We start from the raw sequence: 18317 nt of genomic DNA on the forward strand, positions 1-18317 counted from the left end.
GAATCCAAGAAGCAGACTAAATATGTAAAAAAAAAAAAATGACGAAAGAAAAAGACTGCATGCAACATTCATAACAATGGCAAACTGTTTTCTAGAAGTCCATGGCAATGTTCTTGAAAGGACTACCTTGAATTGACTTCAGACCAAGCACACCCCTAATTAGAGCAATAAACCATGTTCTGCTAACACATTTATTCCAATTGGCATCTTTACGTGGGGAAAATTTATTGAAATGCTAATAGTTCTATTATGACTTGTTTGATGCTACTACTTGACATTCAAAAAGAAAATCATCAAAACCGATCATGAGTAGAACTTGTAGTTCTTAGCATTAAGAATGATTTGTCTAAGACCACCGATTGGCGATATGATCATGAGCAGTACACCAAGAATAATGCATATCTGCAGTGCATAAGAAAAATTCAGTTAGTTACAATATTCAAACCTCACCAGTTAATAAAAAAGATGAAAACTAGTAACAGAGCATACACGGTTTGTAAACCATACCCAGTTTGTAAACCAAGATAAGCTGAATCTTTTGGGCTTGTATATGGCTAGCCACATGATGCATGGAAGCTGCAAAAGAGCAGAATGTATGACTTGGAGCAATCAGGTTTTCATGAATCCATTAAGAGAAACCAAATAACAAGCTCTATTGTGCTCACAAAGTATGTCGTCGGAGCAAATGCGAATCCACCAAAGAAGCCAAGCAACCCTCCAAAGAAAGGGAAGGTTATACCAACAATACATGTGAATGCTGTACATAGAAAGAGAACTAAAGATGAGAAAACAGAGATTATCAATATTTGATCAAACCTTTATAGGCAATCAGACTTACCAACATATACACTACGTGATACCAAGCGAAGCCCAAAACTAGGCTTGAAGTGAAATTTCTTCACCAGTACTGTCTCAATCATATCAAATACCGGCATTGCATAAATCTATTTCCATATAAGAAAAAAAAACACATGAGCTCTACCATGGATAATCACCAAAAAAATTCTAATACTGATGTCATTCTCAATGGGATGCAAATAGAAATGAGCACCTGATAGCTTCCAATGACATGAATGACCACAAACATGTTAGCTAATGCGATCAACCAGCGTGGTTTTTCCAAGGAAATCAAGATGTTATCTTCCACAGAGTTCCCAAATGCCCAATAGCCGATCAATGCAACAGGGAAGTAGCAAAGTGCAACTATGATGTAAGCAAAGATAACACCCTTCCACATGGGCTTCTTAGATGGCTTTTCTGGTGTTGAAGGGATTGATGCCTGAATCTCCAATACAACATTATGCCCAGCATAAGCAAAAGCAACATCTCCCAATGCGCTTAATATGTCAAAAACATTTCCTGCTGTTGTTGAAGCCTTTAGGCCATAGTCTAAATTTGCTTGTTTTCCCTTATGAACAGAGGCTCCCCAAGCAATAGTTGAGTAACTGGACATAGAAACAAAGAAGAAAGGATCATTTCATGATCTTCAAAAGGCAATCAAATTCCAACTCAATGCATGAAGACTGAATATATGCATTATATAGAGCAGAACAAAGTTCATGAATTTGAACAGTTTCTATCAGTAGTGAACTTATTTTTCAGAAGAAACGCTCAAATTTAACTGTCATATTTTTCTGTTCATACATAACTGTGGAATTTGAGCATATGCAAAGAAGTACATAAGCAGAGGCTTGTATACCTTAGAGACATGACTGCAGCAGCCAATGAGACCCCAGAAATTGAATTGAAATCTGGCAATTGCGCAAGGACAAAGTGGCAAGAAGCAAAGATCAAGATGAAATAAGTGAGCCGAATACTGCTACATTTCGGGCAGACAGTATCATGGAATTTCTTCAATGATTTCCCTCCAGTGACCATGTACACGATGTTTACACCGACCTCCACAATGAGCTGTTGCGGGACAACAATGTATAGACCAAGTTTCTCTCCAAAAGCATACTGGCCCAATTCATGGTATCGATTGAACCTTTTCCCAGGCACCATCTCATGCATCTCAACCATTTGCCACAGTGTGTAGAGTGTGATGATCCATGACAGCACCAACACTACAATACCAGGACCCCTGAAAATGAAACGCCATGTCAAGTTTCAGCAAGAAAATTTTCAACTGACTAAAGAATGTGCTTATAAGATTCAAGTCTGTGAACACTTCTTTAAGAAATTAGCAGAACTCTGGGGAAGTTACTGGCCCCACCTTAAGGCTTATCTCTAAGAAAAGCAATCTAGCTGAAGGATTAACTGTGGCTTTATCAACAGTGGCCAGTGATAAAAGGCCAATTACACAGCATAGGAATATGAAGACTTGATATCCAAAAATTTGCTTATAAATACAGGAACAAGAAGTTAGATATAAACAGATTTATACACAAGAGAGACATAGTAATCCAAACAAGAATGATATAGGAAACTTGTTTCTGAAATTATGCCAATGGACACCATGTCAAAACAAGAGTCCTTGAAACATAAAAGAATTTCACTCAATGGGGATTCTCTATTTGATAAAAGTTATTGGCTAAAGTCTAATGCTATAAGAAAGAGAGCTGGAAACCCCGTATTGTCATAAAAAAATTTATCAAGAAGACTGAGAAGGGTTTGCTCCAATAAGAGGAGGTCATACTGCTACCAAGTCAATGCACCTCATAATGCACATGATAAATTTAGGAAGGTAGTAATCTCCATATTTTTTCTAGATACTCCAAATAAGAATTCTATATGAGAAAACTGTGGATTAGACAGAGCAGTACCATCCAAGCTCAGCCATGGCATAAGGCAAGCTAAGCACTCCTGCACCAACCATGGCTGTGACATTGTGAAACGTCGAGTACCACCACTTGGCGTTCCGGTTTGCAGTGATGGGGAGCCACTTGTCAAGTTCTTTGGCATCTTCATCATTCTTCTCCAGGTTGAAGCTATCGTTCTGACAGTAGTGCACCATTATCAGAGCTCAAACAAATAGAGAATGCTCTCTCCCTCTCTCTCTCTCTCTCTCTCAATTATATTGTGGTGCACTAGCATTGGTGGTATTTGCTATTAAGTGATAAGCATGCATGTTACAATCAGCAATTAACAAGTGAAATCCGCCATTGACATTTGACAAACCTACATAGGACTGTATGAGCACGGACAGATCAAATGGGATGGTTTATCTGCTGTCCCGTGGATGTCAAGATTCCGGCAAGTCAAGGAATCTCCGGCGGCAGGAGATTCCTCCAAAGCAGGCCAATGCTAAGATCCGCTCCACTAACAGGCACGGTTTATCATGCATTTATAATGGTGCAACTCTTATTTGGGCTATGACAACTGTATCCCTAGAATCACAGGACATTTTGAGAATGGCCATTCTATATTTAGCCGTGTGTAACATGGTGATTCGAAGGCGACAACGGAGTGGCTGTTACACAACTGTGGCGCTGCTCACTCACAGCAAGTGGTAACAGGGATGTTGTCATGGCACTTTCGGAGATGACAGAGTCTTGCGCTCGCGACGAGGTAGACGTGCTGACATGACCCTAGTCCCTTTGGAAGGTTGAGAGCACAGTGATGGTGTTTCTTATCATGGCTTAAGTATTAAAGCCAAGGTCAGGACCGGAAGGTTGTCTAAGCAACGCACATGCATTAGCTGCGACGCCGTGTTGCCCAGTAGTGGACCCTGGGATAGTGATGCGAGGATGGCCTGTGACGCCGTGTTGCCAAAGCAACGCAGTAGACCTTGGGAAGATGATGCGATGATGGCCTGCGGCACTTAGTTGAGCAGCACAAGGAAGCTGCGTGCACATGCCAAGCCTGAGGCTGACAAGCTGGGGGTGACATGCACAGGGCTGCTTGAAGGTAGCAGTTAATTTGTGCTGGAAGCCGGTTCATGGCTATGGTAAGTCCTGTGACCTTAGCGTGTGCGGGAAAGTTACTGCACAGGGGTGGGTTGAGCAGGTGGCTGGAGAGATACATGTTGTAAGGCTTAGGCCACCCGTTGGGGAATTTTTGTTCTTGCATAAAAGACTCCTTCGGACCTTTGCATGAATTAAGGAGGATGAGAGAAAAGATTGAGGGAATTACACGAAAGTGATAAGCAATAAAGTGAACCAGTGAGTCCTTTTCCCGTGTGTTGTGGGATTGTTGGCAAGCGTTCCTTAAGTGTTCTTGGAGCATACAAAGAGGGATAGGCTGTTAAACTCGCGAGGTTGGACATGCAGGCCGCACGTAGGCTAATTAAAAATTAGCCGTGTGTCGCCTTCCTATTTTGTGGTTTTGGTTGCATTTTTCAAAGAAACTTCCTATTTTGAGGTAAACATTATGGGACTAAAGACTTACTGATGGTCTTTGGCGCAAGGTGAACGTGACCAAGTTCGTGAACTGCGTGGAATACTATTGGAGTACTCATGAGCAGGAATCGTGGATTTCATGAAGTTGGTCTTGTATGAGAAGTGGATAGACCTCTCTCTCTCTCTCTCTCTCTCTCTCTCTCTCTCTCTCTCTCTCTCTCTTTTGTAGGGGGCCAAACATGTATCATCTGAATTGTACTGGACATATGATTGACCAATAACATATCAGTGGAAATCATGGGATCTAAAACTTGGGTAATCTTGGAGGGGACTAGAAGGAATACAAAGGGGAATGCACAAACTAATTAAGGGGGAATTCCGTTGGTACAATTCCATTAAACTAGAAACAATCCCTTCCAGTAAGGAAGATAACCGCTGTCAGCGGCCATTTCCGGAAATTCATGTAGTGTCACATGGCCATCCAGAAATTTGTTTTTAGATAATTTCAGACCCCTAATACTTCACATGAATATGGAAATAATCCCTTCACAGTTCTCACTTCTGACTAAAAACGGCAATGTGTACAAAGTTGATTTCTTCCTGAAAAAGAAAGGAATCAAACGAGCATTTTGGGATAGGAAATAGCTTCTTTTTTGGGGAAATTAGTTTTGATTCTCTCTCTCTCTCTCTCTCTCTCTCTCTCTCTCTCTCTCTCTGAGACACCCAAAACTAATAAATTCAGAAATTTGAGTCAAGATGACAATCTGGCATACTATATATGCAAACTACAGCTGTGGACAATTAATTACCACGGTGTGGCTTTCGACAATTTTAGCAAAATTGGGAATTATAGTAATTTCCTGTAATAGCTGTTTGCCAAGTAGGGAGGATCAGGTGCAACGTAATTCCACACTTTTAGTGTGCAGGTGCGGACTGGGCTTCTAATGGTACTGGTTCTCACATGCTCTTTTGTCGTAGATGGAAGCTAAAACTATGAATAATTGATTTTTACAGGGTGGTTTATATATTGTGCCCACCCTAATTTAGATTTCTTGCTCCACCTCTAGAGCCAAGCTCAACATTTGTCCAAGATGCCAGTACGCCAACTGCGATTAGTCAGCCTATGCAGCACCAGCATGTGCTTATCATGCTGGAAAGAGTATGCTTTCAACAAAAAAACACCTATGGAAAAAAAACACACACAAACTAGAACACCCATAGCAATGTTTGGATTCAGGAAAGTCTGATATCCATGGCGTTCAAACACGTGACAAAGTTTCCCGCCGAAGTGGGTAAACTAAAGGTGGGGTCACGGACACCAAGTCCAAGAACCACCAGTGAAAGGCACCCGCACACTCGTGGAAGTTTGAACGGCCGAGACTTGTCAACAATGAAAAAACATTTTCCCTAGCTTGATGCAACTCTGATAGATCACCATCATCACACATCTGAAAGTCCAAACAATATCATGGGGGAAATTGGTAAATTCCCCATGCCTCTTTTTTCTTGATCTGAAAGATACAAGAGAAAGAGGCACAGTTGGAATTTCTTTCCCAACTTCCAACGTCCCTGCCCATCCAAACACTGCATAGTGGCTCTCATCCATTCCCTCATTTCATCTTCTACCAATCATCGGCAGGATCAGAAGCCGGAAAAGTTAGCATAGGAAAAGAAAATTTTGCTTAAGAGAAGTCGTCATATGAGAACTTTTCTCTACAAAAAATATTCTCATGTTTGTGTGACATGAGAAAAACAGGTTGAAAAAATGTTGGTGTTTCGTATATTTTAATTAGAGTAACAGCTGCCCTCAAAACTGATAACTTTTTATAATAAAAATCCCCGCCTCTGATATAGAGAAATTGTTACTGCCAAATCAGTGCAAACTAGAAAATTTGTCTTTCCACAAATTTTTATTGCTTGGAATGAAAGAAAAAGTTGCCACTTCTCTCGGAGTTGCATTTTCCTAGAAATTTCCCGCTTCTAAACATGCCCAACGGAGAAAAAAAGAAGAAATAAAAGCAATAACAAAACAAAGAATTTGAATCCTAAGTAGAAAAGACATACCTGAGGATAGTTGGGGTAGACTGGACCCTGCGTAGCCATCTAGCGAGAGAGAGAGAGAGAGAGAGAGTTGTTTGAAAGTGTGGACTAGGGAAGATAATTTAAAGGAAAGTAACGACCAAGGGAGAGGGTGTAGAGGAATGTGGAGCATGGAAGGAAACATTGGTATTTGCCACCAACCAATTTACTGGTTTCCCTTTCTGATTTTCTATTAAGAGTAGGAAAGAAAGTGAAGGCGATGTTGCATAAAGGAAAGTTGTTGCCCCGCTGAGGCAGTGATGTTTTGGGTGCTTGGACTCCTCTCAATTTGTCTTCCCTTCGAGTAAAGCTACGAGTTTGACCTTCATATCTCGTTTGTTTCAAAAGTTTTCCTCCCAGTAAACTTGGTCTTTGCTGCGATGGGGTCTCATGAAAGCCATCAGTCAAGTATTAGGTCAAAGAGTAAGAACCCAACGGTAGGGGTGCACAATGAGCCCGAGCCGAGCAGTAGGGGTGCACAAAGAGCCGAGCTAACCCGAGCTCAGTTCAAGCTTGTTTGTAAAAAAAATAAATGAGCTGAGTTTGAACATCATATTAAACTCGGCCTAGATAAGCGAGCCGAGCTTGATCAAGGCAGTAAGCTCGGTTAGGCTCGGTCTGTTATTGTATCTGTGATACGAAAATCAAGTTTTGCCTTAACGAGCTTTTTGCCAAAAGGTGATAATGTTGACATCTTGTTAGGCTTACTGAATATACATTTTATTCTGTCAGTTGTAGTTGTAGAGGTTTTTCATAAAAAAATGACTGGCGGTGTATATTTAACATACCTTTTCTCGGTCCCTTGTATCACAAAAGGATAGCTTTCTCGAGTGGTGAGGCTTTGTACAATTTTGTAAAGGTGGCGTGTTAAATCCCACCTTTGGAAGCTTTAAAACAAATTTTTTTTTCAAAATACGGTCAAGCTTGGACAGTGTTGTTCAAGCACGTCTCTGAGATCGAGCCGAGCTCGAGCAGACATATTTCTTGCCAAGCCGAGCTTGGCTCGAGCATGTTTCGGGTGCACCCCTACGGGACCCAACCGCTTTCTCATTAGAGATGCTATTCGGAGTTAAGACTGAGGTCACGAGATTTGTGAAAATATCACGAGAAATTACCTGAAAGTTAAAAACAGCATTTTCTCGTAATATTTTCAAAATATCATGATTTTGTCGACAAAACACAAATATCACAATTTAAACACAATATTTATGTTTTAAATGGCTATTTACCGTGAAAAATTAGTGTGGTTTTTATTTTGAAATATTTTTTATTTATATTTTCTTTTAAAAAATATTCTTTTATTTTTTATTGCCAAGATTTTGCGGAAAATGCAAGATTTCCAAAAAAAATCAAAATCTAGCCATTTTTTTACTGCCTAAAAAACTTATTTTAAACTTTTGTCACTATGGACATGAGCCTCTCTCTCTCTCTCTCTCTCTCTCTCTCTCTCTCTCTCTCTCTCGTTAAAAACACATGAGAAGTTCAAAAGAAATATTGATTGAATTTTCTCACAAAAGAGTCAAGCTAACTACATTGACACTGCACATCTGCAGGTTCTAGGGTCTTGGACTCGGACCCGGATCTGACCTTCAGGTGGGGATATTGGATCCGATCTGATTTGCCATAAGAACAACCGTACCGGATTCTATAAGGATTACATCAGACAAGGAATAATGCACGTTTTGAAAAACTGGATGTTACACGAATAGATAATGAAAAAGAATGGAAGGCATCTTATTTCAAAAAACATGAATAAAACAATCAATATTCGCTGAAAAAAGAATGCTGGATCATGAAAAGCTTTTTTTTTTGTTAAAAAAAATGAGTAAAGAAAAAAAATGGATGAGATTGGCCAGTAAATGTTAGAAATGGATGAAATTAGCCGGACCATGAAAAGCTGAAACGAAGATATTATGGTGGGTAGGGTGGGCACGTGCCCACCTTGACACAGAAAAAATGCTCAAACGATCAGGCACTGCCCACCCTAGCCCGGAGCGTAGGTGGGTAGTGCCCAGATTGCATGTAGGCATTGCCCCGGGTCAGGGCATAGTTGGCAAACTCGTTTGAGCCAAACCGTTGACTAGATCCAAGCATTCTGATACGAAGTAAAACAAAAAATTACCAATAACCAGTTAAAGCTCGACATAAACCAGTGAAACTCATCCAAGTGGTGAGTTTTTGAATAATCATATGAGTTTTGCATGTTTTCTTATTTTATTTTTTTAATATTATATATATGTTTTATTATTTGAAAATTTCATTTATAAAATATATGAAAAAATCAGTCATATGAGTCTTGCCGAATCACGGACAGACCCCAAATGATTTTTGGCCGGGTCACCCAATGGGCCAATTATGTTCTTCAACCGATATCACGATCCTTACCGTCCATCAAAATATTAGGGATACCTAATGTCGAGACATCAACAAAAATCCACAACAATTAATGTCACTTTCTTGGTATACTAATAACTATATCTGAGTCAACACATCACCCCAGGCAAAGTGACGGAAAGTTTCCTACAACCGTGATTGGGACAACAAATGCACATAGTAGTTAATATCCTCATAGTACCTCATGACCGTCATCCAAGGTTTTCACTCCATCATAGGAACACCAGGGAAGAAAATTATTGCACGGCTGGGTCTCTTTCACCATCTTAATTAATTAAGAGTTATATAAAGAAAATTCTTTCAAAAATTTTCAAAACCCTTTATAGACATTCCACTCATTTTTCATAAAAACCTTTATTAAAATATTCATAACCAAAGTCATATCAGAATTTTTACAACTAGAAATTGAGTTCAACACTTTTTTCAAATATTTGAGTTATTACATAAAAAAATTATAAAAAATACCAATATTTTAAAATAGCCTTTAGATTTTTTGTATAAATACAATCGAGATTCATAAAATGTTTTTTTTAGGACGAGTATTGCTCAAAAAATCATAGAAAAACATAATCTAATATGATAAAAAAAATTACCAGAATGCTATCAACAGTAATCATTTTACCAAACCTCAATACACGAGTTATTACGTAAAAATCAAGTTATTATACTAAAAACTTGTAATTTAAAATATTAAATATATTCTAAATACTTGTATCAGAAATTATAGACATGTTTTTATGTTAGCATGAATAGCTGCATACCCTGATCCATGTTTGCATGTTTTAAACAATGTTTACATACATTAAATCTTGTTTGCATGCATCAATTCAGGTTAGTATGCCTTTAATGCTTGTTATAAAGATTTTTGTGCAATAATGAGATTAGGGTTTAATGAAACCCTACATGCTTTAAATTAAAATGTCTAAAATTGTTATTTATGAAATAAATTATTTTAGTGAGAATATATCCAAAGTTCGAATAATATTTGTTGTCATGAAGCATGTTGACGAATGTGTAGCATGTCATTATTGTTAAAAAGTATCATTATACTGAAATTTTTCTTATGTACAAGTTGTTAAATGAATCATGCTTACACATAAACTTAAAGTGATTTTCTGTCTTCCTAGGCGAAGTGATTGTATATACATAGTAACATTTAATGTATTAAAAAACTTAATATAAAAATATAACATAATACAGTTGTAGCTTACCTTGAAGAGCAAAGGTGGTACAAGCCTCGAGTGACATGTAAAAAAGTTTCTGTAAGCAATAGATTCCTATGGATTTTCAGTCACTCGCAGGTTTTGGAGACCGGGGTAACTGACCGCCCCAACTTTTGTAGAAGTTTCAGGATGCATCTGAATCAACATTTTAGTAGCCCTTGGGAGAATTCTCCCGGTTGCAAATGGTTTCACTTGATCCGTATTCTTTTCAAAACAGCAGAAACAACCTTTTTTCTTTGAGTTAAAGATTTTAGGCTAATTATAATACAATCAATTATCATAACTGAACTAAAATGTAAACATTAAGATTTAATTCAATTTTAATAATTTAAAATACATATTAGAGTATTTTGATAATAATAATTATTTTTTTAAACTATCCCTGAAAAAGGAAAAGACTCTCAACGCCACCTAAGCATTATGCATCCACTCCACAATTGTACATCATAACCTACCTGAAAACCCATAAAATGGGTCAAACTCGTAAAAGCCTGGTAGAAAATAATATATCTGTAATAAATGCATGATATAATAATACATTCAAACACAACCTCATATATAAATCATATAACACATATATTGGCAGGTAATAAACATAAAATCATACTAACAAGTCAATTTAATGTACATTCATTTATGTTAAGATTTTTAATGATACAATAAATTATGCACATGCATGAACATATACAGGATGCATGAATTTACCGTTTTAGTGTTGTGAGTCCTTCATGCATGAATAGGTTCTAATATTTAATTATCATTTTCTTGCTTAAATGATGTACGTCATGTTCTATCTATATACAATTCATATTCGTGTTTCACTTGCCAATATCTGTCTATGAGTACAACACACACACTCTTAGTATTGAGGTACAACTCAGGTTTATATCTTCAAACAATTGTCTTATTAACCTGCATGACGCCCCCACTATGCATACTCGAGAAAGATAATATAATTTTATATAGAGAGTTCTCAACCCATGCAACCCAATATATCAGATTTTCTTCGTGAGTCATACCTACCATACCGCAAACAAATCATGATAGTTCCCCCGGTTATGGGTCTTATATATGGAGGAACAAAAGCAACCTTCTGTGCTAAAACAATATCCCACAGAACCGTCAGTACCAAGCTTACTCTCTCAATAAGCCACAAAAAAATAAATTTGTTTTCTTCTCTTAATTAACTTGTTAATCGTGTCAATGCAAATATACAACCACATTTAGGGATCATATACAACAATATTCATGTCATTCTATGCAAGCTTTCAATTAATCTCTACCATAAAATCAATAAAATAATGCAATCATTATACATTTACACAGATATGCTAATCATTCATATTTATTGATGCCCGATTCAATAAATCTTGAAATGCATCCAGTTAACATGTATATTAGTCAAATATCTTATTTAAGCATCAATAAACATGTTGCACAATATAAAATACAACTAGGTCTCAACACATGTCATACTCTGCAGTTCGGATTCCTATTACCGATTTTGAAAAACCCACCAAAAATCATAAGAACCGAATTTAACTCTCAATATTTTACTAAGATTGTCCCAACATCTTAGGGATAGTTCAAGAAACAGAATTGCAAATATCATCATAATAAAATCCTCAAAATTCTGGGACTAAACCCTGTTCAGAAAAAATATCAGACAGATCCTCTCAACTGCAAAAATTTATTCTGGTTTGATGAATTTCTCAAGATTTACAGAAAAATCTTTTGACAAAATCTTGTCTACATAATTTTGTTATACATGTTAATTTTCACATAAGTTTTTTACAATTTATTTCAAACAATTTTTATTAGGGTTTTAGAGCTTTCAAAATCTTTGATCGGAACAGTCCCGCTGACAGGGTGAAAAACCTATACTCTGTTGCAATTGACGTTTCGGCCTCAAAACTAAACCAGACGAAATGAAACAAGATTCTAAATTAAAGGCTTGGATGTGTAGAATAATCTAATATTTTTTGTTTCATTTTACTTATTGACCTCATTTTCATAGATGTCGATTTGTTTCAGAAACAGATGGGAACATAAAATCTATTAAACAAGAATAAGAATCGTGGTAAAATTCATATAATCATGATTTTTTATGCTCTAAACATATTTACAACAACATGCAATACATCTTTGATCATATTTATGTTAATCTTGCTAAAACATTAACATTCATCATTCAAGAATCACAAAACCTTCATGAAATATCTCAAATATAATTTCATCTATACAAAAATCACAAGAAATATTAAAACATTTAGTTATGGTTTATGTATGCAATAACATGTTTAATCAGTCTACACATTTACTAATCTACCATATATAATCAGATTAACTTTTTTTAACATGAAACAAGAAAACCATCAACCGTTTTTTGCAAAAGATTTTTCAAAATGATTTTTGCGTATCTTTAAACAAGATTTATGCAAGAGACAAATTTACAGCATCAAGATCAATGAAAAAACACTCAAAAACATCCTTATATATTCATGCTACATGTTAAACAATCCAATAAAATATAATTCTAACTATTTACACGATTTTTGCTTTTTAGAGTTTCAAAACTAGTCATTTTCAAATAATTTTCTTAAAACCGATCTTCTAAAATACTGTTTTGTGTTTTCAAAAATATTTTTCATGTACATCTAATAGCCATAGATGTTCTAGGCATATATTACATGTAGATCCAAGCCCTGGATCAAAAAAAAGGTATGCTAATGCATCTCGAAATCAAACACCATGAAAGTAGAGATTCTCTATCGAAAACATGCTTCATGCAATGATACCGAAACTTTTTTCTCCACTCGCTCATCATTCTAAGCTGGATTAAACCTTCACCAAGATAGTTGCAGGTCTCTAATGAAGGCCTGAACTGCCTGTACAAACCCACAAACTTTTTATAGTTTACGAAAAATATAAGAAAACCTTTAAATATTATTTAAAATTTAAGATGAGATTTAAATCATAATATGAGCTTCAAATTGTATTAAGAATGAATTTCACACAAAAATTTATTCTGAATTAAGTTTTGAGTTTTAATCAGATTTAATCTGAATTTGAATCGGATTTGAATTTAATTCAAATTTAATGTCTCGAATATTATAATTAGATTTGAGTATGATTCAAACTTAAATTAAGATTTAATTGGATGTCAATTTAAGTTTGAATTATACAATAATTTGAATCTTTAACAAAATTGAATTTGAAATTTAAATTGATTTTGAATATAATACCTATGAATTCTTGGCAATTAATAAGATTTTATATTCTAGATTAAGAAAAATTTTAAAAAATTATAACTTGAGATTTAATTTACATGTCAAAAAGAAGGGATGAAACCAAATTTAAATTCAAAGTTAAATTGAATTTTAAAATACATAATTTTAATTTGAGTGAAATTTAATATGAATTCAAATTTTTAAATTGAATTAGGAATTTAAAACCAAACAAGAACCCATCCAAGCATTATATTCATTCTTGCTTTCCTTTTTTTATTTGTTGATCTAATTCCTTATTGGCATCTTGCTATTCTTTAGGACCTATAACATACGACAAGCTAACATAGTTGCATGTTAAGCTTTAGTGGTGGGCTCGTGGTCAATCAGCTCCTTTTGTTAACAGCTATGTCGTTCCTAGAACAACCCTCCATTGCAAAATTTGAATTCACACAAAGTTGTGATTTGAACCTACATCCATATGGAAACAATCTCTCTGGTACCATTCACATTGAGAGAGTTTCCAGATATATATATATATATATATATATATATATATATATATATATATATATATATATATATATATATATATATATATATATGAGGTTGGTGCATGATTTTGTCTAAATACAAAGTCAAATTCTTATCTGAAAACTTAAAAACTTATGGATTTCATGAGGATTACTATCACACATTTTATGTCTTGTGTCATTATAAGATTTGGTAAGGCCATCGGGTCCTCTTCAACTTTTATTTTCTGGATGCCTTCTCTTTGACCTTGTATTATCTTTCACTAGGTAACTACGTAATCTCTCTTTCATTGAGTTCCTTCATTGATTTGGCAAATACATTTCATTCCTTTATTAGGTATTTTACCCTATATGACTCATGCCCCCCCCCTATCATTTTAAAATCTCTCTTTTTCTTTCTACACTTTCTCCCTATTTGTTCTCTCCCAAATTCCATATCTTCTATCTCTTGTTCATCTCCTTCTTCCTCCATATGTTTGGAGGTCTGAACCTTCTTGGTGGAATTAGGGATCAAAGAGGTGCAGTCTAGTTCAGAGCAGGTACCCGGTTCAAACCAACGAGCCACCCGCTTCGATGTTTTGATCTGACAATATCCGAGGTAATCCAATACATACAAACTAGAACCTGTATGCCCGAGCCTACGTTTCGCGGTATTAATCCACATGTAGATCAGTGGTGGTCAAAATATGGACAGACCAAGATCAGGGCTGGGACTTATATAAGGTTTTAAAAGAAAAAAAATGTGTAACACTTAAATCCATGAGTTTGATCCGCTTGTACCAAGATACAAAAAGGAGTCTGATCAGTTCCCTTTGGGACAGAGTCTGATTGTTTTAGTTAAACATGGTTTAAGTATAAAAAAAAAGGGGTATAGTTTACACAAACGTTAAAGGGTTGGAAATTGTTGTCGTTTATTTAAGATTTTCGAGAAGGGTTCTGCATTTCATTGATTCTATTCATTGTTCTTTGACCGACGTTTAAATTATGATAATGGATTTTTTTTACTTAGTAGGTTTGGTTGGGCTAGCTAAGTTTGTGCCAAGTCGGTTTTCTATATTGTGTTTATAGGGGCCAAGTGAGTCTGCTTGTCGCATAAACTGAATTCATGTTGTAAAAATTTCGCTTGGTGTTTTCTTTGACGTGTGTCACTGGTACTTGAACCCTTTACATTAAAGGGGTGAGTATTCATCATTTTATGCAAAACCACCACCGGAGCCTATTTGTTGAACCAAATCAGACCAGTCCTGGGCTGGGTCTGACTTGTTCCAGTGATTGTTCCAATAAGAATACATATATAGTCATCATTAATATGGCATCACCCGCCTGCGCTACTGAAACGGACCAAACCTGGCCGTATTGGAACTGGGTCAGTCCTGTTTCAAATGTCAGATCCAAACACACAAAAAAAACAATATATATATATATATATATATATATATATATATATATATATATATATATATATATATATATATATATATATATATATATATATATATATATATATGACAATGGTCATGAGGAAACAAAATTCCATAGAGACAGGCCGCTTCATTAGGGTCTCAGTCAGGTATGATGTTTGACATGGGCGTGGGTCGGTACCTGTAGAGGCTGGTATTGATCAGGGACTGACCAATGGTTTTAAAAAAAAATTATAATATGCTCTTAAGTGTTCATTCCCGAGCAAAGCCTAAGGCTTTCCTATTTGATATAAGTTGTTGATACACAAAGTATTGGACATATAGGAGTCTTCGAGCTCGTGTTTGATGTGTCACGAATTTTATCATGTGGTCTTGGAGGAATGTTATTATCCTGTCTATGGACATTTTGTTTATCATCGATTACTAATTAAGGGCCCTTAGTTTTTAGTATCTTTTTTCTAAATGGTCATTTCATACTCCGTGAAAAACTTGTGTATATTGTTTACATCAGGGATCAACTGATTCCACCATAACATGACTTTGTGAAACTTGCCATTTACCGAAATTGAATTCATGTTCTCAATTAAATTACAATGGGTGCATGAACGGTGCTTCTTTAAGTTATACGAACCCTTTGTTGCTTAATGAAACGTTAAGATTTCAGTCTCAATGAAGACAAATGTGAAAAGATATTTTCCTTCCCCATTTTTTTCAACCTTCCTGGATGCTTAATGAATATCTTTTAAACAGAAGTTCAAGTGTCTACTTCGTGACATTGGTCTTAGGCTATTTCCCTAAAAGATTTCTATTAACATAATTTACTATATTGTTGGTCCACAATTGATTATTTAGTTGTCAGCATCCTTTATTAGTGTATGTTAATCTTCAAGGAGATCATTTACATTTTTTTTACATACTTTGGTGCAGCAGACTGGGATCAGTATGACCCCAGCTCGCCGACCGGACCTAGGTGACCAGCAAGGTGCGACCTTACTAGCGCATCATGGCCAGACTGCAGCAAGCTACACGTGCCCAGTTACCAAGTTATATACAAGTTTGTGTTATTAATACATGAATTTTATGGTTGCTGTGAAAAAAATATAGACCTATGCATAAATCAAGAAGAAATACCGAAAACTTTTCTGAGAAAATAATTTTTGAAAAGACAGATCAATTTTCAGTCTAATGGACGTGGAAATGAGATTTGTCAAAAAAAAATTGGTATTGTCATGATTTAAGATTTTTGAAATAATTAATAGAATGTTATTGTTGAAAAACGCAGTTCAAGTGGCCTATTTCTGCTCACCCGAATGCATATTACCCACAATTTGGTATTTTCGACTTGACACCCGACTGTCATTGGCAATGTGCCTTTTTCAAAAAGCACGTGATTTGGGCTGGGCATAGACCTTGTCATGACCTACTACCTTGCAAAAAGTATGCCTTTAAATCTCGTATGACACGAGAGCATGACAAATAACATACCCATAATGAAGATAGACCCACCCATGTCACACATTCACAACAGGTTCACCAAGACGGTGGATGGTACACCTCGAGTGACAAATGTCGCATGTAGAGTTTTATAACTACATGTCAAAAACGACTGAAAAAATGAGCAAAGAGTCTTCAAACCTTCGTCACTCGAGGCGTGGAGGTCCGATCACCTAAGGGTGTACCTTAGATGCTGCAGCGGTAGGGATTGCAATCCAATTTACTGATGAACTGATTATTTCTCTCGATCTTGTAGAAGACGCGACATGGGTTAGGGATCCGGGCAGCAAAAGCTACGGCAAATTCACCCCTTGCATAATAAACCCCGTAGTAACTCCCGTTGTCGTGATGACCACATTTGCATACCCAAAGGAGTAAAACTATCGAAACTTAATACTAACTATGCAAAGTCATTAACATAGTTGCAATTTATTTTGATTATATTATTGATATCATGATGTTCTTATTAATGTTTCATTATCTTGCTACTGTTGTCAATTCATGATCATGACATTTTATATGATTCTAACATGTTATATTACTGCAGAATAGATATTGATGCCTTGTCATAATGCATGATGTTTAATTTTACTTACCTGCTCGCAAGAGTTTGGCCTCATTTGTTATAGAGCGCAGGTAGTGAAGAATGATGCAGTGCAAAGGCTGGATGAATGGCGGGACACTGATCCGAACCTCCCTAAGTTTCGATCTTGAAACCTACTTTTGTTTGTCTCATTCTTATGGGATATTTTGATTAAACTTTGATGATGTATAAACTTTGATGACTTGTTATATTTCAATGTATTGAATGGTTTTAATTTCTTAAGATTATGCAACTCTCTTTCAAACACATTTCTCATCTCTGTAACCCGCCAAAATTGTCTGACTCTTTCAAAACCCAAACTATTTTCGTTGTGCTATTTTTAAAAAAATGGAGTTAAAATTCTAAGTTTTAAAATTGAAAATTTTGGAAAATTTAAAGTCATGTTACCACAAGATTCCTTTGGTTGAATAGTTTTTATATTTTCCCAAGGTGTGGTTGGGTGAATATGAATTCTTTGAAATTCATCAAGTAAATGTCGATTTGCAACACTTGTATATCAACTTCATTTGAGTTTATTCAAATCCAAGATCCAATTAAGAGGATCTAAAACCATTTGGATAAGGTCAAATCATATTGGTCCACTCATTGAGAACAAGGGTTCAACAGTAAATGACAAAAATCATATTGGTCCTACTACAAGTCTACAAGTAGTTGTGCAAGTGTCATGTCTAGGGCCTTAGAGCTGCTACAGACCAACTTGTTACAATGGAAGATCTAAAGGTCATGATTATGTGCTAGAAAATAGTAAAGAAAAGCAAGACAAGCATCATGGAAGAAGGATAGAATATGCAATGTATGAATTTTTATTGGAATGTTCTTTCTCAAGGATAACGTATCATTCAATAGATCCAATAATACCTCTGTATCAAATATGGCTAAAGCCATTGGGAACCAAAGAGGGGCTTGAAATCACCATAAAAGCATGGTAAGTGAACATGAAACTTGAAGAAGCAACCACTATTACAAACCTGATGGAGTTTATACTTTAGACAACACTCACCATACTAATGTCAAATGGCGAGGCAACATCTGATCATTTTCCTATCAACATGCATTCAAAAC

The 18317-nt window shown here is 35.9% G+C and overlaps 1 protein-coding gene across 1 annotated transcript in view; it reads right to left on the minus strand.

The window, feature by feature from the left end:
• LOC149840853 (lysine histidine transporter 1-like) overlaps positions 1-18317 on the minus strand; it is a 26818-nt gene continuing 8501 nt past the window's right edge. The window contains exons 3-9 of the mRNA XM_090003387.1: positions 2766-2938; positions 1700-2083; positions 1052-1445; positions 839-944; positions 666-757; positions 508-576; positions 1-402 (exon numbers count right to left, since the gene is read on the minus strand). Coding sequence (XP_089859513.1) covers positions 304-402; positions 508-576; positions 666-757; positions 839-944; positions 1052-1445; positions 1700-2083; positions 2766-2938 — 1317 coding nt within the window. The 3' untranslated portion in view covers positions 1-303. The remainder of the gene's footprint in view (positions 403-507; positions 577-665; positions 758-838; positions 945-1051; positions 1446-1699; positions 2084-2765; positions 2939-18317) is intronic.

This window comes from Nuphar pumila, chromosome 4, assembly GCF_984573655.1.
Source record: "Nuphar pumila chromosome 4, dmNupPumi1.hap1.1, whole genome shotgun sequence".
NCBI lineage: Eukaryota > Viridiplantae > Streptophyta > Magnoliopsida > Nymphaeales > Nymphaeaceae > Nuphar > Nuphar pumila.